This window comes from Dendrobates tinctorius, unplaced genomic scaffold, assembly GCF_039654945.1.
Source record: "Dendrobates tinctorius isolate UK_male_01 unplaced genomic scaffold, ASM3965494v1 ptg000032l, whole genome shotgun sequence".
In the NCBI taxonomy this organism is placed as follows: Eukaryota; Metazoa; Chordata; class Amphibia; order Anura; family Dendrobatidae; genus Dendrobates; species Dendrobates tinctorius.
In genome coordinates, this window is record NW_027361700.1 from 34302263 (window position 1) to 34330064 (window position 27802).

Here is a 27802-nt window from a genome sequence, read left to right on the forward strand (position 1 = left end):
CTAAGTTCTTTTTCATCTAAGTGGTGAAAAAAAATTCCAAACGTTTGTTTAAAAAAAAAAATTGCCCCATTTTCCAATACCCGTAGGGTCTCCATTTTTTGTGATCTCTGGTTCGGTGGGGGCTTACTTTTTGCGTGCCGAGCTGATGTTTTTAATGATACCATTTTAGTGTAGATACGATCTTTTGATCGCCCATTATTGCATTCCAATGCAATGTTGTGGCGACCAAAGAAATGTAATTCTGGCATTTTGACTTTTTCTCTCGCTAAGTCATTTAGCCATCAGGTTAATCCTTTTTTTACTGATAGGGCGATTTTGAATGTGGCTTTACCAAATATGTGTATGTTTGATTTTTTTTACTGTTTTATTTTGAATGGGGTGAAAGGGGATGATTTGAACTTTATATTTTTTATTTTTTTTATATTTTTAAAATAATTTTTTTTTACTTTTGGCACGCTGCCATAACCCGATTGGCTCTGCTACATAGAGGCATGATCAGATTGCCACTATGTAGCCAAATTACTCACTTGCTATGATGGCCGACCACTGGGTGGCGCTCAGAGCAAGACAGCAGTGACAACCATAGAGGTTTCCAGGAGACCTCCAGTTGCCATGCTGCAAGAGGCGGCCAGGACGGTAGTCATAGCCAAGGACACCGGGGTTCTGGTGTCCTGGCCTCCACCCACAGAAAAACCATCAGCTTCTACCGGCGTACCTGTTTGGGATGCTGGTCCACAGACAGGGATTCCACTGCGGTGTGGCCCAGCTCCTGCAAACTTGGTTCCAGTGCTCAGGGTTGAAATAGCAGACACAGATACCGGTTCTGATGCCAAATCAATGATTTTACATTCCTTTTTAATGGTCCCGAACACATCAGTTACATTACAGTCCACACAGTATTCCTCCTGCACTTTCCCTTTCTTACTTTCCTTATCTTCACGCGCATAAAGGAGTAGTAGCGCCCTTGGCGGTAACGCAGCTTCACTACTGTAGGACCTCAAGACATAGGGGATCCAGTTCATCCGTTTTGCCTGGACTTGCAAGCTTCAGCCCTATTTAAGTTCTGCCACATGGTGAATGTTCTGCGCCCTGCATGACTTTTGGACCACATTTTCCTTTACGCTCCTGCTGCTGCCATAAACTGTAATTCCCCGGGTGCTCCGGTCTTATCCAACACCCGTCTGACTGTGCCCGTGCTTCTCTTCTTAAAACAACGTACGTAACTGCTTTGAAGTCCTGAGTTAGAGCCCTTGTGGACTTGTCGGGCATGCTCGTCCTTCTGCCTTATTCCTTATTCTCTCCTCCTACAGTTAACACCTATGTGAACTTCCTATCAGCTCTACCTAACAAGGCTCATTAGTATACCCCCCCGACATGTCCTGGGAAAGATGTGAGCTCACTCCTGGAGCCCACATCAAGGTATGGAGTCCGACATCGGCGTACTATTACGCCCAATGTCGGAAAGGGGTTTAACTATAGTGAACCTTGTTGGGGTCATAAACCAGAGGAAAGACCATCATTTCTCTATAAACCGGCCATGACCAGGTACTCCCCACAAGATTTTAGACAGAGGAATGAACATAGTTATCAGAAGTCTTGTCAAAGAGCAAATGACTACGTATGGAGAGATATAGAATCCGCACAATTGTTTCAAAGGAAACAATAAGTAATGCACTCAACCTTCATGGTCTGTTTGCACATTCACCATGCAAAGCTCCATTACTGATTAAAAAGCATGTTCAAGCACTTTTACGGTTTGCTCAACAAAATTTAAACTTGAAATACTAGGAGAATGTAGTATCGTCAGATGAGACCAAAATTGAACTCTTTGGATACCATAAAACACACCAAGTTTTGATGTTAAAAGCCACTGCATATCATCCCCTAAACACCGTACCATAAATGAAATTTGGAGGTGGGAACATCATGGTGTGGGGCTATTTTTCAATATATGGCACTGGCAAATTTCATGTGATTGAAGGAAGGATGAATGGGCAAATGAGCATTCTTGATAAATTTCTACTGCCATCTACCAGGAATATACCAGGATGATGAAGATGAAACAAGGGTGGACATTGAAGCAATGATCCTAAGCACATAGTCAAGGAAACTGTTGATTGACTTCAGAGAAAGAAAATAAAGCTGCAAGAATGGCCTGAATTCAATAGAAAATTTATGGAATGGACAAAGTTGATAGAAAGAGCCCACAGAACCTTACATTTTGAAGAGTGTGTGGAAGAATGGTCCAAAATCAAACCTGAGCAATGCATGTGACTAGTTTCTCCATACAGGAGGTGTTTTGAAGTTGTCATCACCAACAAAGGCTTTTGTACAAAATATTAAGTAAATTTTAGTAAGTATGTTCAATACTTTTAACCAGTATCATTTCTCATGCACATTAATTAATTTTTGGACATCTATGGTTTGATCTCTTTGCCTGGTTGGCTTGGATGGGTTGTTATCAAAATTTGGCAAGAATTTCATGTCATAAGGCCCTTTTACATTTCGCGATGCACCAGCGATCCCTACCATGATACGACCCGGTCAGGATCGCTGGTGCATCGCTAAATGGTCGCTAGTGAGCTGCCACACAGGCAGATCTCACAGCGATGCAGCAGCGATACAGTGGACGATACTTGCCTTTCAGACGCGGCAATGAAGACGTCCTCTCGCCCGCCTCCACACGTCGCTCGTTGGCGCCACAGGAAGCCCAGCAGGAAGCGCCCGATGAGAAATGGAGCCAGCCGATCTTGCGCGATCAGCGACAGACAGCGGGGGAGCCGGTCGGAGGTAAGTATCACACATAGCGATATCGCTAGCAATATCGCTATAACGTCACAAAATCGGTGACGTTATAGCGATATTGCTAGCGATATCGCTATGTGTAAAGCCCCCTTTAAAGGGAATCTGTCTCCTTGCTGCCGGCATTGACATCAGGGGCTTATCTACAGCATTCTGTAATGCTGTAGATAAGCTCCCGAAGTAACCTGAAAGATAAGAAAAACACATTAGATTATACTCACCGGAGGGGGCGGTCCGTTCTGATGGGTGTCACGGTCCGGCGATGCTGTCCTCTTCTTCCATTCCTGTGTTAGCTCTGGTGCAGGTGCACTGCTCTGCCCTGTTGAGGGCAGAGCAGAATACTGCAGTGTGCAGGCGCCAGACCTCTCCCGATGCCTGCGCACTACAGAACTCTGCTCTGCCCTCAACAGGGCAGAGCAGTGCGCCTGCGGTGGAGCTACTGCAGGAAGGGAAGAAGAGGATGGCATCGTATGAAGATGGGAGGTGTCAGACCGGATCGCGACACCAATCGGACCGGACGGCCCTCTCCGGTGAGTATAATCTAACGTGTTTTTCTTATCTTTCAGGTTACATCGGTAGGCTTATCTACAGCATTACAGATAGTGAAAAAAAAGGGTGACAGATTCCCTTTAAGCACCTTTAGAAATGTATTTACTTAGAAAATTGGTGACGTGTTCAATACTTACTTCACCCACTGTATATAAGTAATATGTAATATAGCTGGTATGTACGTGTGGAACAGTTTCTACTCTTGATCCTCACTTGCACTCCCCTGACAGGTCATTTACATCCTAATGTGTATAGGGGTTAATAATATTCTCCTTTTATACAGTTTTATACTTGGTGATTAAGAACTAACCAGAAATTCAATAGTAGTGACAAAGAATAATAAAAAGATGAAAGCACTTACTTGAACACTTCTGAACTTCAATACTTTCTACTATTTTGGGAATCTCTGCTCCAAAGTTAGAGAGTCTTTTATGATGAAAAAAAGTTAAAGAAAACATTAACCAATTTAAGGATGCAGCTAATTTTTGTATTTTTGTTTTCATTTTCTCCTCCTTTTCTTACAAGTGCCATAACTTAAATTTTCCACAAAATTTCATTTTAAATGATACTATTCAATTTACCATATGATATACCGAAACACGATTTAGTGAAATTGTGAAAAAAATGCAATACTACCTTTTCTAGTTTAGCATCATTCAGTGTGCAGTAAAAATGACCTGGCAACATAAGTCTGCAGGTCAGTACAGTTAAATTGATTCCAAATATTTATATGTTTTCTAGTTTTAGTGGTTTAAAAAAAAATTGTTTAGTTCGCCAAATTCTATGATCTATAATTTCTAGGTTTCTATTGAAAGTCCTGCATGATAGATTGTTTTTTTTTATTTGCAAGCTATAGTTGTTAATAGTAGGGTTTTGTTACATAAGACATTTTGGTTGCTTTTTGTTTCACCATTCAATGGAGCTGTGGCAAATAAATGACAGCAATTTTTGCATATTAATTTCCTTTTCAATATGACTTAATTCATTTAAACAGATTATATTTTTACAGACTTGTCAGTACTAAAAACGCTTATTTTATACACTGTTTAATTTATTTTTAGCTGGGTAAAGGTGGGCTATTTAAATTTATTATTTATTTATTTATTTTTTACTATCTGAAGAGCCTGGCGCTGCCCGGGCATAGTAACTAACTATGGTTAGTTATAGCAAATTATAATTATCCTCCATCCCATAGTCCCATGCCCATATACCCATCATACAAATCCACGATCCCATAGGCCTGTGCCCATATACCCATCATACATATCCTCCATCCCATAGTCGAGTGCCAATATACCCATCACACATCCTCCATCCCATAGTCCCGTGCCCATATACCCATCACACATCCTCCATCCCATAGTCCCATTCCCATATACCCATCATACATATTTGCCATCCCATAGTCGAGTGCTCATATACCCATCCCACATCCTTCATCTCATAGTCCAATGCCCATATACCCATCATACATAGCATCCATCCCATAGTCCCATGCTCATATACCCATCATACATATCCTCCATCCCATAGTCCCATGCCCATATACCCGTCATACATATCCTCCATCCCATAGTCCCATGCCCATTTACCCATCACACATCCTCTATCCCATAGTCCCATGCCCATATACACATCACACATCCTCCATCCCATAGTCCCATGCCCATATACCCATCATACATATTCGCTATCCCATAGTCGAGTGCCCATATACCCATCATACATATCGTCCATCCCATAGTCCGGTGCCCATATACCCGTCATACATATCGTCCATCCCATAGTCCCGTGCGCATATACCCGTCATACATATCCTCCATCCCATAGTCCAGTGCCCATATACCCATCACACATCCTCCATCCCATAGTCCCGTGCCCATATACCTGTCATACATATCGTCCATCCCATAGTCCTGTGTCCATATACCCATCATACATATCCTCCATCCCATAGTCCAGTGCCCATATACCCATTACATATCCTCCATCCCATAGTCCAGTGCCCATATACCCATCACACATCCTCCATCCCATAGTCAACCATTATGACATCATATTGAGCGGAGGCAGGGCTTGCAACCTATGATGACATCAGCATCCCCATGGCAACCATTGTGACATCATAATGAGGGGTGGGGCTTGATACGCACACACTGTTTCCCCAGTATGCAAATAGGGGCATTATGACATCATAATGAGGGGCGGGGCTTGACGCACACACACTTTTTCCCCAGTATGAAGATGGGGCAAAATTGTTTGGTGAATTGGAACGCGCAGGGTTAAAATTTCGCTTCACAACATAGCTTAGGATGCTCTTGGGGTCCAGACGTGTGACTGTGCCAAATTTTGTGGCTGTAGCTGCGACGGTGCGGATGCCAATCCCGGACATACACATACACATACATATATACATACATACACACTTTGAGCTTTATATATTAGATTTTTCTTACATTTCATATTTTAGTCCCTGTAGGGTACTTAAAGGGGTTATCCAGATGCAGAAAAAAATAGCTGAAGGAAAAATCATTATACATTAACTAGCTTGGCCCGTGCCAAATTTTCGCACTTTGGTCGTCGGGGGCGCAGGCAATTTCAGAAAAAGCAAGTTGGTCAAATATAAATGTATTTCATGAGCTGATGAACAGACAGGTATTTATATATGTAGATTGGTAATACAATAAATTCGTTTGATAAGTAGAGGCCAAAAAATGTTTTCCGGTTGAGGTGCCACCTGCAGGTCATTGTGTCTTTCTGCAGGTTTATGAAAATGAAAGTTTAAACTGTATTTAGTGATAAAATCGTGAATGTGTGGTTTGTTTGGTTGTTTTCTTACTGAAGGGAGAAAGTTTACCTTTGAAATGGTGAATCATGTGCATGTGTGGGGCGAAGTAATCATCGAAAAAGCAGTGCAGGTTTACAAATGCGTTGGTAGTGTGCTTTGGGGTACTGTGGTGCCAACTGCAGGTCATTTTTCCTTACTACAGGTTTATTAAAATAAATGTTTTAACTGTATTTTGTGATCAAATCGTGGCTGTGTGGTTTGTTTGACTATTTTCTTGCTGAAGGGGGCAAGTTTACCTTTCAAATGGTGCATCATTTGTGTGTGTGGGTGCAGTATGAACAGGGATACAAAGGAATCATTGAAAAACAGTATTTAGAAGTAGTAGAATAGATTCCTAAACACATTTAATGAGCAAATCACTATTACTATTTTGTTATGGGGGTAATCAGTATAGAAGTAAAACAGACGTCATCTTGTTAGACTGAGAGAAACATGTTTTTGAATGTTACCACAGATGCCTGTGAGCATGTGCAGTTTGAATTTAGGTTATCCTGTACTAAGAGCAGAATTTCAATTTTGCGCCCCCTCCTATACAAGCTTATACACTTTGAGTATTAATCATGAGACTGCTCATATGTGATTTGTATGCTTTCAGTCATATAACTAATCCCTCATGACAAAAACGAAGGACAAAGAAGAGATCCCACTATCAAAATCAATTAAAAGGTATATATTTTATTGAGAAAGATCCTAAAAGCAATGTGAAATAGCAGCAAGATAGCCATGATAGAGGACACCAAATCAATCAATAATAATAGGCTATAATGTCATGCAATGTATCATACAGTATATGCACAACAAACAGTACACTATATTCATGATAGACAAGGTAAGTAAAATATTAATTAACGAAGGGTATAAAGTGCAAATTAGTGCTAAATGGAGTGTTCAATAAATGCTGTTACACATCTGACATGTGTGCTTGGTTATTTAACCGTTTATTAATTCATTATTCTGTACATTAATTTTTTTTTTTTTTTTTCTTCTCTTTTCTGCACTGTGTCTCTTCATGGAAAACACAACACTTTGATACTAATTTTTGTGACGTTTTGTATTTATTGAAATGCATATGTGATTGATTACCACTTCTTTCTCTGTTAAAATATGTCCCCTTAATTCTAGTTTTCAACTGTATGTTTTATCATGTTATACCTAATAAAAATGTATATTTTTTTTTTTATTATTTGGGTAGTTTATTTGCTGTTGGCATTTTGCATGCTTTTTTTTAACCCCTTAATGTCCAATGACGGACAAAGTCCGTCATGGCCGGGTGTGAGTTCCTACACCAGAACGGACTGTGTCTGTCATGCATTTAAACTACCACTGCGTGTAAACTCGCAGTGGTAGTTCAGTGCTGACAGCTATCTGTGACAGCTGAGAGGCACGGCAAGGGGTGCAGGGAACCGTGCAATCTGACTGACCGATCACAGCATGGTCACGCAGGAGATGCCCCCCCCGATCAGTGCAGAAGCTCAGCGCTGCCGGTGGCTGAGCTTCTGCCGGTGGCTGAGCTTCTGCACTAACAGCCTGGAGTGGTTTCCGCGCCGCCCCTGGCTGTTAACCTCCTAATTGCTGTGATCAAGCATGATCGCAGCATTCAGGAGGGAGGTAGAGGGATGGGAGCTCCCTCTGCCTTCAGATCGGTGTCCCCGCAACGTCAACGCAGGACCTGATGGTTGCCATGGTGATCTGGGTGTCAGAAGCTTTCGGCATAGTTATAATGCACTGCAATGCTGGAGCATTGCAATTTATTATACTGCAACCAAAGTGAAAAAAGTAAAAGTCTTATAAAGGTACTAGGTAAAAAGAAAACATTTTGTTAAAAATGTGTAAAAAAAAATAATAATAATGATTAAAAAATCCACTAATAAGTACACATTGTTATGTAAAGAAAAATTAAATAAACCAAAAAACATGTTTGGTATCGCCGCATTTGGAAAAATCCAATCTATAAAAGTGTCACACTAATTAACCACTTCAGTGAACACCATAAAAAAACACAAAAAAAGTAGGAAATTATACTTTATCATCATACCGCTGGGAGAAAGTGGAATAAAACATGATCAAAAAGACAAATGGTAATAAAAATAGTATAACTGAAAGCGCTATCTTGTCCCAGAAAAAACAAGCCGCCATACAGCTCCATCAGTGGAAAAATAAAAAAAATATAGAACTCAAAATAAAGCAATGCTAAAATAATTATTTTTTTCTATAAAGGTTTTTATTGTGTAAAAACGCCACAACATAAAAAAAAAATATAAATGTGTCATTGCTGTAATCGAACCGACCTGAAGAATAAACCTACCTTACGAATTTTACCACATGCAGAATGGACAAGAAAAACCCAATTCCTGAATTCCTGACTTTAGTTCATTCTGCCTCCACAAAAATAGGAATAGAAAGAGATAAAAAAAATGTCATGTGCCAGAAAATGAAACCAATAAAAAAGTCAGCTTGTCCCGCTAAAAAACAAGCCCTCACATGACTCTGTGGGCCAAAATATGGAAACATTATAGCTCTCAAAATATGACGATTAGTGATGAGCGAATAGCCTTGATGCTCGGGTTTTCCCAAGCATACTCGGGTGTCCTCCGAGCATTTTGGCGTGCTGAGAAATTTAGTTTCCATCGTCTCAATTGCATGATTTGCGACTGCTAGACAGCTTGAATACATGTGTGGAATGCCTGTTTGTTAGGCTATGTGCACACGTAGTTTTTGGTGGTGCGGATTTTGGAAAAACTGCAGGTCAAAAAGACATGCGTTTTACCTGTGCTTTAGGCTGCGGTTTAGCCCTGCAGTTTAACACCTCTACAATGGAGGAGATGTGAAACCGCAGCAGATTCCGCACAAAGAATTGACATGCTGCGGATTGTAACCCGCAGAAAATCCATGCGGAAAAATCTGCAGCATGTGCACAGTGTTTTTGGTTTTACCATTAGAAACAATGGTACTGTACAACGCAGCAGAAATTGCTGTGGACCTGCTGGGCCAGAAACGCTGCGGATCTGCAGCAGAATCCGCATCGTGTGCACATAGCCTTAGGGCAGGGGTTGGGAACCTCAGGCCCCAGGGCCATTTACGGCCCTTGATGATCTTTTATTAGGCCCCAGAGCAGATTCTCAGGGACCGCATTCTTGGGCAGGGAGCTGTATTTTGATTGCTACAATCTCATTAATTTCTTCTTGCTCTGTTAGCACACACACGCAGTGTTCACTACTGAACATTTAAGGGCATGTAATGAAAGATTAAGTCATGAAAGCAGTGGCAGAGTCAGGATGTACTTTGTGGGTGGAGTTTGTATGGCCCCCGAAGGATGGTGTAAATATCCATATGGCCCTTGGCAGAAAAAAGATTCCACACCCCTGCCTTAGGGAATTCCCACGTGTATTCATGTCTACAAGTCACAAATCATGCAGCTGAGATGACGAAATCTAAATCTCCGAGCACGCCAAAATACTCGGCAGACATCCGAGAATGCTCAGGGAAACCCGAGCAACAATGCTATTCGCTCATCACTAATGGCGATGCAAAAACTTCTTACAGAAAAAAGCATCTTTTAGTGTGTGACAGAAGCTAAACATAAAAATAAGGATATAAATCTAGTATCACTGTAATCGCACCAACCAGAAGAATAATGTTGCCTAATCACTTACAATGCGGCAAAAAAGTATTTAGTCAGTCAGCAATAGTGCAAGTTCCACCACTTAAAAAGATGAGAGGCGTCTGTAATTTACATCATAGGTAGACCTCAACTATGGGAGACAAACTGAGAAAAAAAAATCCAGAAAATCACATTGTCTGTTTTTTTTTCATTTTATTTGCATATTATGGTGGAAAATAAGTATTTGGTCAGAAACAAGCAATCAAGATTTCTGGCTCTCACAGACCTGTAACTTCTTCTTTAAGAGTCTCCTCTTTCCTCCACTCATTACCTGTAGTAATGGCACCTGTTTAAACTTGTTATCAGTATAAAAAGACACCTGTGCACACCCTCAAACAGTCTGACTCCAAACTCCACTATGGTGAAGACCAAAGAGCTGTCAAAGGACACCAGAAATAAAATTGTAGCCCTGCACCAGGCTGGGAAGACTGAATCTGCAATAGCCAACCAGCTTGGAGTGAAGAAATCAACTGTGGGAGCAATAATTAGAAAATGGAAGACATACAAGACCACTGATAATCTCCCTCGATCTGGTGCTCCACGCAAAATCCCACCCCGTGGGGTCAGAATGATCACAAGAACGGTGAGCAAAAATCCCAGAACCACGCGGGGGGACCTAGTGAATGAACTGCAGAGAGCTGGGACCAATGTAACAAGGCCTACCATAAGTAACACACTACGCCACCATGGACTCAGATCCTGCAGTGCCAGACGTGTCCCACTGCTTAAGCCTGTACATGTCCGGGCCCGTCTGAAGTTTGCTAGAGAGCATTTGGATGATCCAGAGGAGTTTTGGGAGAATGTCCTATGGTCTGATGAAACCAAACTGGAACTGTTTGGTAGAAACACAACTTGTCATGTTTGGAGGAAAAAGAATACTGAGTTGCATCCATCAAACACCATACCTACTGTAATTCATGGTGGTGGAAACATCATGCTTTGGGGCTGTTTCTCTGCAAAGGGGCCAGGACGACTGATCCGGGTACATGAAAGAATGAATGGGGCCATGTATCGTGAGATTTTGAGTGCAAACCTCCTTCCATCAGCAAGGACATTGATGATGAAACGTGGCTGGGTCTTTCAACATGACAATGATCCAAAGCACACCGCCAGGGCAACGAAGGAGTGGCTTCGTAAGAAGCATTTCAAGGTCCTGGAGTGGCTTAGCCAGTCTCCAGATCTCAACCCTAGAGAAAACCTTTGGAGGGAGTTGAAAGTCCGTGTTGCCAAGCGAAAAGCCAAAAACATCACTGCTCTAGAGGAGATCTGCATGGAGGAATGGGCCAACATACCAACAACAGTGTGTGGCAACCTTGTGAAGATTTACAGAAAATGTTTGACCTCTGTCATTGCCAACAAAGGATATATCACAAAGTATTGAGATTAAATTTTGTTTCTGACCAAATACTTATTTTCCACCATAATATGCAAATAAAATGAAAAAAAAACAGACAATGTGATTTTCTGGATTTTTTTTTCTCAGTTTGTCTCCCATAGTTGAGGTCTACCTATGATGTAAATTACAGATGCCTCTCATCTTTTTAAGTGGTGGAACTTGCACTATTGCTGACTGACTAAATACTTTTTTGCCCCACTGTATACCGAATGAGTAACGGTGTAAAAAATAAAACTGATTCTTCACCTTTTGTGGATTTGTTCATTCTGCCTCCCAAAGATCGCAGTAAGGCGATCACAGTGGTTTACCCCCACATATGGGGTGTCAGCATACTCAGGACAAATTGTACAACAACTTTTGGGGTCCAATTTCTCCTGATACCCTTGGGAAAATAAAAAATTGGGGGCAAAAAGATAATTTTTGTGGAAATAATATGATTTTTTATTTTCACTGATCTACATTATAAACTTCTGTGAAGCACTTGAGGGTTCAAAGTGTTTACCACACATCTAGATGAGTTCCTTTGGGGTCTAGTTTCCAAAATGGGGTCACTCATGGGGGGTTTCCACTGTTTAGACACATCAGGGACTCTCCAAATGCAACATAGCATCCAATCTGAATTCCAGCCAATTTTGCATTGAAAGAGTCAAATGGCGCTCCTTCCCTTCCAAGATCTGCCATTCGCACAAACAGTGATTTACCCCCACATATGGGGTATCAGCACACTCAGGATAGATTACACAATAACTTTTGAGGTCCAATTTTTCCTGTTACCCTTGGGAAAATTAAAAATTGGTGGCAAAAATATCATTTTTGTGGAAAAAATATGATTTTTTTATTTCTACGACTCTACGTTAACTTCTGTGAAGCACTTGAGGGTTCAAAGTGTTTACCACACATCTAGATAAGTTTCTTTGGGGGTTTAGTTTCCAAAATATGGTCACTTATGGGGGGTTTCTACTGTTTAGGTACATCAGGGGCTCTCCAAACGCGACATGTTGTCAACTCTCGATTCCATCCAATTTTACGTTCAAAACCTCAAATGGTGCTCCTTCCCTTCTGAGCCCTGCCACGCGCCTAAAGAGTGGTTTTCCTCCACACATTGGGTATCGGTGTACTCAGGAGAAATTGCACAACAGATATTGTGGTTCGTTTTCTCCTGATACCCTTGACAAAATAAAAAGATTGTGTCTGAATTAAAAAAAATTTTGTGAAAAAAGTTAAATGTTAATTTTTTCCTACCACATTGCTTCAATTCTTGTGAAGCACCTGAAGGGTTAATAAACTTTTTGAATGCGGTTTTGAGAACCTTGAGGGGTGCAGTTTTTAGAATGGTGTCACTTTTGGGTATTTTCTGTCATATTGACTCCTCAAAGTGACTTCAAATGTGAGGTGGTTCCTAAAAAAAATGGTTTTGTAAATTTTGTTGAAAAAATGAGAAATCGCTGGTCAACTTTTAAGGCTTATAACTTCCTAACAAAAAAAAAGTTTCAAAAATTGTGCTGATGTAAAGTAAACATGTGGGATTGTTATTTATTAACTATTTTGTGTGACATAACGATTTGATTGAGGGGCATAAAATTCAAAAGTTTGAAAACTGTGAAATTTTCAATTTTTTTTGCTACATTTACATTTTTTTCACAAATATACACAAGAAATTTTGAAGAAATGTTGCTATTATCATAAAGTACAATATGTCACGAAAAGAAACAATCTCAGAATCAGTGGGATACGTTGAAGTGTTCCAGAGTTATAACCACATAAAGTGACAGTGGTCAGATTTCAAAATTAAGGCCTGGTCATTAACATACATGGCTTGGTCCTTAAGGGGTTCATTTAATTTTTTCTTTATTTTTAGTGGGGGAATGAGGAGTGATTGATTTATGTATATATATATATATATACAGTCATATGTTAAAGTTTGGGCACCCCTATTAATGTTAACCTTTTTTCTTTATAACAATTTTGGTTTTTGCAACAGCTATTTCAGTTTCATATATCTAATAACTGATGGACTCAGTTATATTTCTGGATTCAAATGAGGTTTATTGTACTAACAGAAAATGTGCAATCTGCATTTAAACAAAATTTGACCGGTGCAAAAGTATGGGCACCTCAACATAAAAGTGACATTAATATTTCGTAGATCCTCCTTTTGCAAAAATAACAGCCTCTAGTCGCTTCCTGTAGCTATTAATTAGTTCCTGGATCCTGGATGAAGGTATTTGTGACCATTCCTGTTTACAAAACAATTCCAGTCCAGTTAAGTTTGATGGTCGCCGAGCATGCACAGCCCGCTTCAAATCATCCCACAGCTGTTCAATGATATTCAGGTCTGGGGACTGGGATGGCCATTCCAGAACATTGCAGTTCTTCCTCTGCATGAATGCCTGAGTATATTTTGAGCAGTGTTTTGGATCATTGTCTTGCTGAAATATCCATCCCCTGCGTAACTTCAACTTCGTCACTGATTCTTGCACATTATTGTCAAGAATCTGCTGATACTGAGTTGAATCCATGCGACCCTCAACTTTAACAAGATTCCTGGTGCCGGCATTGGCCACACAGCCCCAAAGCATGATGGAACCTCCACCAAATTTTACTGTGGGTAGCAAGTGTTTTTCTTGGAATACTGTGTTTTTTAGCCTCCATGCATAACGCCTTTTTGTATGACCAAACAACTAAATCTTTGTTTCATCAGTCGACAGGACCTTCTTCCAAAATGTAACTGGTTTGTCCAAATGTGCTTTTGCATACCTCAGGCGACTCTGTTTGTGGCGTGCTTGCAGAAACGGCTTCTTTCGCATCACTCTCCCATACAGCTTCTCCTTGTGCAAAGTGCGCTGTATTGTTGACCGATGCACAGTGACACCATCTGCAGCAAGATGATGCTGCAGGTCTTTGGAGGTGGTCTGTGGATTGTCCTTGACTGTTCTCACCATTCTTCTTCTCTGCCTTTCTGATATTTTTCTTGGCCTGCCACTTCTGGGCTTAACAAGAACTGTACCTGTGTTCTTCCATTTCCTTACTATGTTCCTCACAGTGGAAACTGACAGGTTAAATCTCTGAGACAACTTTTTGTATCCTTCCCCTGAAAAGCTATGTTGAATAATCTTTGTTTTCAGATCATTTGAGAGTTGTTTTGAGGAGCCCATGATGCCACTCTTCATAGGAGAATCAAATAGGAGAACTACTTGCAAGTGGCCACCTTATATACCTTTTCTCATGATTTGATACACCTGGCTATGAAGTTCAAAGCTCAATGAGGTTACAAAGCCAATTTAGTGCTTCAGGAAGTCAGTAAAAAGTAGTTAGGAGTGTTCAAATCAAGAAAATGATAAGGGTGCCCATTTTCTGTTAGTACAATAAACCTCATTTGAATCCAGAAATATAACTGAGTCCATCAGTTATTAGATATATGAAACTGAAATAGCTATTGCAAAAACCAAAATTGTTATAAAGAAAAAAGGTTAACATTAATAGAGGTGCCCAAACTTTAACATATGACTGTATATACCGTATATGCTAGATAGCGGTGGCGTGCATCGTTCGAATGCCGAGCCAATTCGCGGCCAGGCTCGACCAATCAGCGACGCAGGATTTCCGTTACAGACAGATAGACAGACAGAATTACACAATTATATAGTAGATAATTTTAAACACATTTTTAGTTTATCTTTCTCTTTATTTTTTGGTCCCTGTTGAGAACTTGAACCTGCTATTGTCTGATCCCTAGTACTATACACTGCAATGCCACAGTACTGCAATATATAGTAATTGAGTGACACAAATTTTTATTTTAACAAAGCTTACTTCTTCTGTGCTTTTAGATTTTTTTAGTCAGATATTTCTATATTATGTGGAGAGAAGTGGGACTAGATATAATAACTACCGTTAAGGTAAGATAAAATTCACATTATATTGGAAATTTGTTTAAAAAACAAAAAAATGAAAAGCAAATGGTAGCATGTGGGACAGAGAGTCTACACGTTTTGGCTCCAGCAGGTACTCTTAATCATAATAACAAATGATTCAGATAAGATGAAATTTATAACAAATACCCAGTAGGTATGAAATGAGGAAACATTCACATAATGAGGAGGAAAGTAAGGGTGGTATAAAGGAAAATGAAGTAGACATAGTCTAGAGGTATAATGTCAATGAAAAAATGAATATAAATTCATGAGGTCAATAGAACTTTAAATCTGAAGTTCAAATGTAAATGTGGATTTTTTATATATTTGCGTACACCGCATTTCAAACTACTAAATGTAAATAATATTTACAAAAAATAAACATTCACATATTACAATGTCAGCAATATAAACATGAAAACTTTTATTAGCTGAAACACAACCAAAGTTGTCTATATGATTGATAATCAATGATTGCCTGCCGTGTAAGCTACATGGGTTGTATTGCCTGCAAACTTAAAGCTAGAGATGAGCCAATATTTCATTGTTTGGTTTGGATTATGATCACGAATTTGCAGTATTAGCTGATTTATTCGTCTTACATTCACCAAACATAGCTGAACACCAAGTCAATGGGAGGCAAAAACAACCGCATGCACAACACCTTCAAAAGGGCCGAAAAATTGCCAAAACGCATCAAATTAGGGGCAGACACCAGGAAAGTAACCTCAATTCCCACACAGTACAAATTTTAGAATGGCATGGCAGCAATCAGCCATACATGAGGTATCAGAGTCTGTGCTAGCATTTACAGCCTTGAATTGAACTTAAAATTAAGATGAGGTGGGTGAGGGGTCGGTGTAGGCCTGCTATGCTGGGAGCCCTGATACCACATGCAACAGTTCAACCTGCTTTGATGCTCAGCCACACTCAGATGGCGCAAATATCAGTTTTGTAGACTACTATTGTCAGAAATATCCAAGGATAGTAACACGGGTAGTTGACTCAATGGTGGTGGAGGCATGTTGGTCTCAGAGGCCTACCGCTACAGGCAACACACATGAAGGAGACCCAACCAGGAGAGTTCACATTTTCAAAAATTAGTGGCAGACACCAACAAAGTGGCATCAATTTCACAATAGTAGAAATAGTATAATAGGGACCGACACATCTTCCACTACAGTCAACCCAGCAGATGGAGATATGGTCTCGCTCCCGGTCTCTTTCAGGTGGCACACGCCCAGTACTCATGATCCTGAAGCATCTTGCACTAGGCTTTTTGTCGGTCACTGGGAACACACTGCCTATCTCTCTCTCTCTGGTCCCCGCGGTTAGCGGAGGGTGACAGCGGCCGCTGGTCTGTGTGGGGCTGGTGCTCCCGGGACGGAGCACTCCTCTCTCTCGCGGATGCAACACCTGGCTCGGCTCTACTCTGTGTGCACGGCTCTGCATGCTTCTGCTCTTCTAACATGGCTCTGCTCTGCTGGCACAGCTCTGCTCTGCATGGCTCTCTCTGCAGGCGACGGGGGCTCCTTCTATATGGGCCATCAATAAACCGGTACCTTCTGGTGGGGGAAGCAGAGCTAGCTGCTCACCGCTCTGCATGCTGCTCTCTGCACTGCTCTCCGCCAGCACCAGACTGCCATGCATCGCATGCTTTTTCCTTTTATGTCCCCGACGCTGCGTGTCTTTTCCTGGCTCTCACCACCCTTCTCCATCCTCAGGAAGGTCCTCCTCACTCAGGCATCCCCCATACAGCAGGGGAAGGTCCCTCTTACTCAGACTTCCCCCCCGGGAACAGAGGATGCAGCCCTCCCAGTTCCAGACCCGGCATACAGGTACCCGCGGTCCGGTCCATCACCCTACATCTACATCACCGAATGATAAAAGCGAAACATAACCTCAAATCCAGTGTCATTTTTTGGGAGGTATATTCCCATGCACCTCTTCACACTCACATATGGGTATACACTTCCTGATTTTGGCTATTTGCTATTATCCTCCCCCTTGTCCTCATCAGCCACCACCACTAAATCACCATGGTGACCGTGGTCTGTGATGCAACATCCACGTTATTGTTAAAGGGTGTTTTTGATGTTCGTAAAAAATGTATTTACATATTATGTTGATGTGTACCCTCCCCCCGTGGAAATGTTTGTCAGCATTACAACCATAGATCTGTGTGAGTGGAGTTTTATAGACTCCTATCACTACAATTTATCTGTGTGAGTGGAGTTTTATAGATTCCCATCACTACAATTTATCGGTCATCCACATGTCATTACAACCATAGGAGCCCCGCTCCTTTAAATTGGGGGAAAAAAAATACTAGGCCATCCTCCACGTCTCTTCCGACCCCACTACTATATCACCATGGTCAACGTGTTACGTGATGCAACATCCAGTTTTTTTTTCCAAGGGTGTTTATGACGCCCGTAAAAAAAGTTTACAATGGATATATACCCCCCAGAGGGAAATGTTTGTCAGCTCATACACTTACTGTATGGGTATTACAAGCATAGGAGACCCACTCTTTGTAATGGGAACAGTCCTCCATAAAGTATCCCCCATAGCACCTCATAGTCTTCCATAAAGTATAATGCAGAACCCATAGTCATACATAAAGTATATTGCACAGCCCATATTCACCCATAAAGTACCTCCCACCTGAGCAGTGTATCTCTGCAGCTCCTCCATACTCTTTCTATTTTTGGATGATGGATTGAACAGTGCTCCGTGAGATCTTCAGAGCTTGAAATATTTTTGCATAACCTTATGCTAGTTTACTTTTCTCCACAACTTTATTCCTGACCTTTCTATGTGTTCCTTGGTTTTCATGATGCGGTTTAATCCCTAATGTTCTCAAACAAACCTCTGAGGCCTTCACGGAACAGCTATTCCTTTACTGAGAATGATTACACACAGGTGGACTCAATTTACAAATTGTGTGACTTCTGAAGACTATTGGTATATTTAGGGGTATTAAATTACAGAGGGTTGAATACCAATGCAGTTTTCCAATTTATATTTTTAAAACAATTAGCAAACCATGTGTCATTTCCTGTACACTTCATAAATACTTGTTACTTTATGTTGGCATATCACATATAAAATCCCAATAAAAAACATTCAAATTTGGAGGTGTAATGAGAAAAAAATGGAAAAGTTCACTGGATATGAATACATTTTTAAGGCACTGTACCTTGATGTACTCAGAAGGAGTTTTGTTTGTTTGTATGATACAGCACTACGATCAAAACAGTCAGCATCTGACCATTTATTTCATTTTGCTCGGTGGTGCATGTTTGCTGTGATATACTGTAAGCACTTCAAATCAGATAAATGATAATAAAATTAGTAAAACATTTCTATGTATTTTAATTTAATTGAAACTGTTATTTACCTTACAAAGAGATTTTTCTGAACTTTGGTAAGATAAGTATAAGGAATGTTTCCACTCTTCAAAGATACGAAAGCCTCACAAGCTACACCAGGAGGTTTAATGCAGTAGAAAGATTCTCCATATTTTTTGTCCACGTAGTTACATATATCACCTTGTGTATCTAAAGAAAATCCACATTCTGTCACTACTTCTTGACTTTTATTAAGGAATTTACCAGTGTATTTGATATATTTGTATCCATGGTTCCTTGACTTCCATAAAGCAGAGGCTCCTTCACTTGGATGCATTAAGAGAACAGAGATCTTCACTTCACCTTCCCAAAATAGAGTAAAATATACATTATAAGTCCCATTTTTAAAATCTTTAATCTCTCCAGAAGCTCCAGCACCAAGTTTTGGAGAAAAAATACGAGCTCTTAAAAAGTCTCCTCCATAGGTTTTCTTTTCTCCCAAGAAGTTACGCATCTCCACCCGAACTGTTATGATGTCACCAACACAGTAATTGGGTTTCTTGTCTACGATGGTTGCGGTGCTATTTTTGGCACTGGTTGTTTCATTTAAAAATGAAAAATCCACATTTGGAACAATCTGATCTATAAGAGTCATTAGTTGACTTATTTGCATATCTATGCTGTTTGGCTCATTTGATGGGATTGATGTGTTAGCCTTTTCGAACACAGAGATATCCTGGTTTGATAAGATTTTAACGTCATTAGGCTGATGAGAAATTGGCAATATTTCTTTGGTTACACAAATAAAAATGTTGTGAAATGCATGATAAGTTATGGTATCTCATGAAGTACCTACCTTAAGATGAATGATAAAGCTAAGTAAGGTGGTGAAAAATATTGCAAGGCCTAAGACCATCTTAAACTGTATTGTGTTAGGTTTTGACATTCTATTGGTTCTCCTGAAAAAACAAAAAACAAAAGGATAAAGACAATTCTCACATAATCTTAGATATACATAAAACATGTAAATTTTGGAGGATTAAAATCACAGCAGTGCAATGTTGCTTCTGCCTATTATCTACTCCTTAGCTAATTCTTTAATTTTGGAGGGCAATAGCTGTTTCACTTCCACACTATGAGCCCATTCATGACTGTGGCTTTTTAATATACTCCTCAACATTGAAATAGCAACCCCAAGAAGGACAAGCCATAAGATGTGCAAACCGAGGTAGTAGCAGATGACATTAAGATCTACAAATGATCACATTTTTAAGCATCTAGCTGAAATCTTTGGCATGTAATGGAGTATAAGTCAGAATGAAAGCTAATTTTTTTTATCCACTTAAAGCCTCCATAATCCGTTGAAGTCTTGTGTCTCTCCGTCTGTTTGTCGGCATACCAGTTATCACCAATTATTGCAATCTAATAGAAACATAGAATCCTGGAGAGACCTTGGTTTTCCCTTCACCAGAAGAATTTATTGGAGTGGAATTGAATTCTCCTTGAAATTTACAAGAATCCTTTTTCTCTACAATATAGATTATTAGTAATTTACTACATGCCAATTCAGCAAAATGACAGCTGACTTGTTTTGCAAAAAAGCCTAATACTCACCTCACCTTTCTGGCCAACTCTGCTGTTTGGTGACCTTCATTTGGTACTCGGTGTCTCTCATTACCACGGCGGTACTCACATATTAGTGATGTTAGAATAGGTGCCGGATAGATGAGCTGTGAGGGATCAAAATTTTTTCTGCATATTATGTTTCTTTTACTCTGAAGGGCTGTTAGAATGATGGCTCAGCTTCAGCACCAGTATCAACACTACGGGCCTCTGATTCATTATACTGTGCACACAGGCCTAGACAAGCGCGCTCTCCCACTAATACGAAGTGTCACAAAGCTATGCAATGGTGTCAGGGTGCCAAGCCAGGTGGTGCCTGCCCTGTTATAACCTCAGATCATGTCACACAGACAGCCAATCATAGTAATGCCACAACAAAGCTGGCTACAGTATTATAGTGACTCACAGGCAAACCCAGCATACGTATTGGCTACGTAATAGGCACCAAAGATGCGAGGCGGGGATTTGAGCTTTCATTCGAGCACAGCCCATTGCTCACCGAGTGACGAGCACATTCTAGCACCATGATACTCGAATGATAAACGAATATCACCGAGCATGTTCGCTCATCCATAAAAACATGTCAAAAATGTTACTTTTTCATCCTGCGGACTGAAAAAAACGTGAATAAAAAGACATCATAAAGCTGTATGTAAAAAAATAATATAAATGATAACGCCAAACTGTCCCGCAAAAAACACGCTCTACTATGGCTCATTTGACAAAAAGTAAAAAAGTTAGACGTCTCAGAATATGACGACGCAAAAGCAAATTCATTTTTGTAAAATATTGTTAAAAATAGCAAAGCTTAAACACAATATAAATCTGGAATCACTGTATTTGTACAGATCAGACGAACAAATTTTTGCGAATGATGCAAGAAACAATAACTAAATTGCTGTTTTTAGTTCATTTTGTTTTTGAAAATTCTAAATAAAAAACAATTAAAAAAATCATGTGCCCCAAAATAGTACCACAAAAGTCTGCAACTCATCCTGCAAAAAATGAGCTACCATACAGCTCTGATTGCCAAAAAATAAAAAAGTTACAGCTCTCATAATATGGCAAAGAAAAATACTACTTTTTATAAAAAAGCATTTTTATTGTTTAACAGCAGCAAAACCTAAAAAAAAAATAATGGTAATAAATCTTTTATCACTCTAATCACACCGATCTGAAGAATTAACCCTTCTTATCAGTTACAGTGGGAAAAAAGTATTTTGTCAGCCAACAATTGCGCAAGTTCTCCCACTTAAAAAGATGAGAGAGGCCTGTAATTGACATCATAGGTAGACCACAACTATGAGAGTCAAAATGAGAAAACAAATCCAGAAAATCATCTTGTCTGAATTGGCAAGATTTATTTTGCAAATTATAGTGGAAAATAAGTATTTGGTCACCTAAAAACATGCAAGATTTCTGTCTCTTGCAGACCTGTAACTTCTTTAAGAGGCTCCTCTGTCCTCCACTCATTGCCTGTAGTAATGGCACCTGTTTGAACTTGTTATCTATATAAAAGACACCTGTCCACAACCTCAAACAGTCACACTCCAAACTCCACTATGGTGAAGACCAAAGGGCTATTAAAGGCACCAGAAACAAAATTGCAGCCCTGCACCAGGCTGGGAAGACTGAATCTGCAATAGGCAAGCAGCTTGGTGTGATGAAATCAACTGTGGGAGCAATAATAAGAAAATGGAAGATATACAAGACCACTGATAATCTCCCTCGATCTGGGGCTCCATGAAATATCTTACCCCATGGGGTCAAAAAGATCACAAGATTGGTGAGCAAAAGTCCCAGAACCACACAGTGGGGGACCTAGTGCATGACCTGCATACAGCTGGGACCACCGTAACAAAGGCTAACATCAGTAAAACACTACACCGCCAGGGACTCAGATCATGCAGTCCCAGAGGTGTCCCCCTGCTTAAGCCAGTACATGTCCGAGCCTTCTGACATTTGCTAGAGAGCATTTGGATTATCCAGAAGAGTATTGGGAGAATGTCATAATGTCTGATGAAACCAAGAGTAGAACTGTTTGGTAGAAACAAAACTCGTCGTATTTGGAGGATACAGAAAGCTGAGTTGCATCCAAAGAACACCATACCTACTGTGAAGCATGGGGGTGGCAACATCATGCTTTGGGGCTGTTTCTCTACAAAACGACCAGAACGACTGAACCGAGTACATGAAAGAATGAATGGAGCCATGTATCGTGAGGTTTTGATTGCAAACTTCCTTCAATCAGCAAGGGCATTGAAGATGAAATGTGGATGGGTCGTTCAGCATGATAATGATCCCAAGCACACCGCCAGGACATGAAGGAATGGCTTCATATGAAACATATGAAGGTCCTGTAGTGGTCTAGCCAGTCTCCAGATCTCAACCCCATAGAAAACATTTGGAGGGATTTGAAAGTCTGTGTTGCCCAGCGACAGGCCCAAAACATCAGTGCTCTAGAGGAGATAATCATGGAGGAATGGGCCAACAAACCACCAACAGTGTGTACCAACCTTGTGAAGACTTACAGAAAACATCTGACCTCTGTCATTGCCATCAATGGATATATAACAAATTATTAAGATGAACTTTTGTTAATGACCAAATACTTATTTTCCACCATAATTTGAAAAATAAATCTTGCCTAGCAGACAAGGCCATTTTCTGGATTTGTTTTTCTTATTTTGCCTCTCATAGTTGTGGACTACCTATGATGTCAATTACAGGCCTCTCTCATCTTTTTAAGTAGGAGAACTTGCACAATTGATGGCTGACTTAATACTTTTTTTCCCCACTGTATGCCTCACGGCAAACCATGAAAAACTAAAAATATGTACTATTCTTGTACTGCTGTCTATTTGTTCATTCTCAAAAACAAAAGAGAACATTCAGCTCACCTCTGAGATGTAATTCCAAGCAAAAGAAGGAACACAGCTTCCTCACTGCTGCACAGCGTCCAAGGCAATAGGAAAGATAGAAGTTGATCCAGCTCACTCACAGGGCTTATTTTAAAAATTAGAATATTTTTATTGGCTGATCCTTAAAAGATTCAGAATGACAAAACAGACATCTCAGATGGCACAGCAATGACAGGGGGTGATGTGTAATGAGACCATACGCGGCTCTTGAACACTGGTTACTGGTTGGACTGAGTTACAGTTGGAAGCAACAATATGTACTGGACCAATTTCTTGGAATATATGCAGAACTATCAGGCCATAAAAGAATCTGCTCGTTGACTGATGATAACTGGATAAAAGGTCATTCTTGCACAATACTATTTGGTAGTATTTTCTAGTATTATATTCAGAACAGAAATTAACCCCTTCTTTAACACAGCCATGAGTCTTCTTGGGAATCATGCAGCAAGTTCTTCACACCTGGATTTTGGGATCCTCTGCCATTCTTCCTTGAAGATCCTCTCCAGATCCATCAGGTTGGATGATGAACGTTGGTGTACAGCCATTTTCAGGTCTCTCCAGAGATGCTAAATTAGGTCAGGGCTCTGGCTGGGCCAGTCAAGAATGGTCACAGAGTTGTTCTGAAGCCACTCCTTTGTTGTTTTAGCTGTATTCTTATGGTCATTGTCTTGTTGGAAGGAGAACCTTTGGCAAAGTCTGAGGTCCAGAGCACTCTGGAAGAGGTTTTCATCCATGTTATCTCTGTACTTGGCCACATTCATGTTTCCATCAATTGCAACCAGTCGTCCTGTCCCTGCAGCTGAAAAACACCCCAATAGCATGATGCTGCCACCACCATGTTTCACTGTTGGGATTGTATTGGGCAGATGATGTGCAGTGCCTTGTTTTCTCCACACATACCACTTAGAATTATCTCTAAAAAATTCTATCATAGTCTCATCACACAAGAGAATCTTATTCCTCATAATCTGGGAGTCCTTCATGTGTTTTTTAGCAAACTCTATGCAGGCTTTCATATGACTGGCACTGAGGAGAGGCTTCCATCAGGCCACTCTGCCATAAAGCCCCAACTGGTGGAGGGCTGCAGTGATAGTTAACTTTGTGGAACTTTCTCCCATCTCCCTACTGCATCTGTGGAGCTCAGCCACAGTGATCTTGGGGTTTTTCTTTACCAAGGCTCTTCTCCCACAATTGCTCAGTTAGGCTAGACGGCCAGGTTTAGGATGACTTCTGGTGGTCCCAAACTTCTTCTATTTAAGGATTATGGAGGCTCTTAGAAACCATGAGAACTGCAGAAATTCTTTTGTAACCTTGGCCAAATCTGTGCCTTGCCACAATTCTGACTATGAGCTCCTTGGTCAGATCCTTTGTGTTAGGCGTCGGGTTCCTTCAGCTGCACAGTGGGAATCCAGAGCCTTGCATCCAGCGGTCTCCCATTCTCCACTGACCGCTCAGGATCCTGCACAGCAATCTTGGCGTCCTAGATGCTCTGCTCAGACCAGCTCTGTAGGACTGGTTATGGCTGCCACCTCTGGGTCAGCAATAGCAGCGCAGGCTGTCCTACAGCAGGCCACTCCTGAGGCTAAGCCCTCTCACTGCGCTTGCTAGGCATGCTCACGAGACAATCTCCCATTGGAGATCGGGAGTCACGTGCTCAGGTCCTTCTCCTGATCTGATTGGTCCATCTCAGAGATCTGGAAGGTCCTGGAAGCGCACGGCTATAAAAGGCCTGCATGGCCGCTTGGCCATGCACTAGTATAAAGTAGACTCTAATTACTACTGTGTGAATGGTGATGGATGTATGGACTGTGAATGACTCATTAAGAATCCCCTCCCTCTGATATTACGAGTGCGTTTAGGGATCTAGTTATAGAGTCAGCGCCAGTCAGTGGCAAGTTACTGGCCACACAACACATCCTCCACAGTGCTAGCATCTGACAGTGTGCCCCTCTTGGTCACTGTCACATTGCGGCTGGGTCAGCACTAGTTGGCATCCGCGGTAGCGACGCCGCATGCACGGTAGGTCTAGACGGACATCGAGTCTTGGGCTAGTCCTGTGACCACATACCGTGCGTGCACTTCGCTGAGTCCTGTGAGGTCAACAGGCTCAGCATTTATGTTCATGCCTTAGGCGACGCTGTGAACCAACAGAGTACGCCCAGTGCACATCGGGTGATGTATAACCCGCTTGTGCTATACCGCCATATAGCATGCCTGCCATTGTCTAGCAGCGATTTTAACACCTATTGCACGGTGGACCACGGGCGGCGAACGCACTTTCTATTATTTAATATTTAGTGCATTTCGCCGTCCCTAACATTTTGACCTCATGATTCCCATTTGGTATGACATGCACTGTGAGGTCTTATATAGACAGATGTGTGCCTTTACTAATCAAATCAGTTTAATTAAACACAGCTGGACTCCAAAGAAGGAGTAGAACCATCTCAAGGAGGATCACATGGAAATGGTCAGCATGTGACCTAAATAGGAGTGTCTGAGCAAAGGGTCTGAATACTTATGACCATGTGATATTTAAGTTTTTCTTGTTTAATAAATTTGCAAAAAAAATTTCTACATTTTTGTTTTTTTCAGTCAAGATTGAGTGCTGAGTGTACATTAATAACAAAAAAAAGAACTTTTTGGAATTTAAGAACTTTTTTGAATTTACCAAATGGCTGCGGAAACAAAGAGTGAAAAATTTAAAGGGGTCTGAATACCTTCCATACCCACTGTGCTCACTACATCCTTAGATGAATAACTTGAGGGGTGTGGTCTAGTTTCCAAATTGGGGTCACTCGTGTTTTTTTTTTTGCTGATTTTGCATGTCAGAGGTTCTCCTAATGTGACATGGCATTCACAATCTATCCCAGACAAATAGAGTTCTTTCTTTCACTTGCCATGCCATGTGCCCAAGCAGAAGTTTTTGACCACATATGAGTAGTGTTGAGCATTCTGATACTGCAAATATCGGGTATCGGCCGATATTCGCTGTATCGGAATTCCGATACCGAGTACCGATATTTTTTCAATATCGGATACCGGAATCGGAAGTCCCCATAATGCAATGAGCCACTGTTGTGACTGTGATTGGCTGCTGAAATGATGTCATCATGATGTGCGGTCTGTGCCGACTGCGGGAGGTTTGTGCCGATTGTCGGGGGTCTGTGCCGGCTGCCGGTGGTCTGTACGGGCCTGTCGGGGGTCTGTACATGCCTGTCAGGGGCCTGTGCCGGCTGCCGGTGGTCTGGACGGGCCTCTTGGGAGCCTGTGCCGGCTGCCGGTGGTCTGTAAGGGCCTCTGGGGGATCTGTACAGGCCTGTAAGGGGCCTGTGCCGGCTGCCGATGGTCTGTACAGGCCTCTCGGGGGCCTGTGCCGGCTGCCAGTGGTCTGTACGGGCCTCTCGGGGGCCTATGCCGGCTGTCGGTGGTCTGTGCCGGCTGCCGGTGGTCTGTGCCGGCCTGCCGGGGGGTCTTGTGTGTGTGCAGGCATCGTCCCATGGGATTACAAGTCCCATCGGGCGATGCCTGCTACAATGACAGTGATTGACACATTAGCCAATGATGGGACAGTAGTAGTCCCATCATCCGGCTAATGTGTTGAATGTAAAAAAAAAAAAAACATACTACATATATACTACATTCATACAACATACATATATACTACATACTACATACATGCTACATATATACTACATTCATACAACATACATACTACATACAAGCTACATATATACTACATTCATACAACATACATATATACTACATACATGCTACATATATACTACATTCATACAACATACATACATACTACATACATGCTACATATATACTACATTCATACAACATACATATATACTACATACTACATACACGCTACATATATACTACATTCATACAACATACATACATACTACATACATGCTACATATATATTACATTCATACAACAAACATACATACTACATACATACTACATATATACTACATTCATACAACATACATACATACTACATGTATACTACATTCATACAACATACATACACACTACATGTATTCTACATTCATACATCATACATACATACTACATACTATATACATGCTACATATATACTACATTCATACAACATGCATACATACTACATACTACATACTACATACATGTTACATATATACTACATACAACATACATACATACTACATACATGCTACATATATACTACATTCATACAACATACATACTTTTGCCATAAAGTGAGACCAGGGACTATTTTTTTACAGTGGCGGAGGAATACAGTGCGGAAGGATACCTACCTACCCTCACTGGATTCCTGGAGCCCCGTAGAGAGCGGTCGCATCAGCTGATGCTGCTGTTCTCCACGGGAGATCGGCGTGGGACACGCGTGGATTTCTGCAGATCAGGGAGTATATTGTTTGTTTGTTATTTTCATATTTTTCCACAGATGACACTGGCTTCGGGGATCAAAGTGACAAGTGATGGTGAGTATGTACTCTATGTTATATGTATTGTATGTCTATATGTATGTATTGTGTGAATGTATTGTATGCAGTATGCATGTAGTATGTATGCAGTATATATGTATGTATGTTGTATGTCTGTTGCATGTTGTATGTATGTAGTATGTATGTTGTATGTCTGTAGCATGTTGTATGTATGTATGTATTTAGTATGTATGTACTATGTATGTATGTTGTATGAATGTAGTATATAT

General features: G+C 40.8%; 1 protein-coding gene across 3 annotated transcripts in view; it reads right to left on the reverse strand.

The window, feature by feature from the left end:
* The window catches only part of LOC141086568 (NXPE family member 2-like), a 112518-nt gene that overhangs the window by 56902 nt on the left and 27814 nt on the right, over positions 1-27802 (reverse strand). For 2 of the 3 annotated variants that reach the window (XM_073572717.1, XM_073572715.1), the window contains exons 3-5: positions 19380-19482; positions 18574-19289; positions 3713-3777 (exon numbers count right to left, since the gene is read on the reverse strand). In XM_073572717.1, coding sequence (XP_073428818.1) covers positions 3713-3777; positions 18574-19289; positions 19380-19469 — 871 coding nt within the window. In that variant the 5' untranslated portion in view covers positions 19470-19482. The remainder of the gene's footprint in view (positions 1-3712; positions 3778-18573; positions 19290-19379; positions 19483-27802) is intronic. The other variant, XM_073572716.1, reaches the window with a different exon arrangement.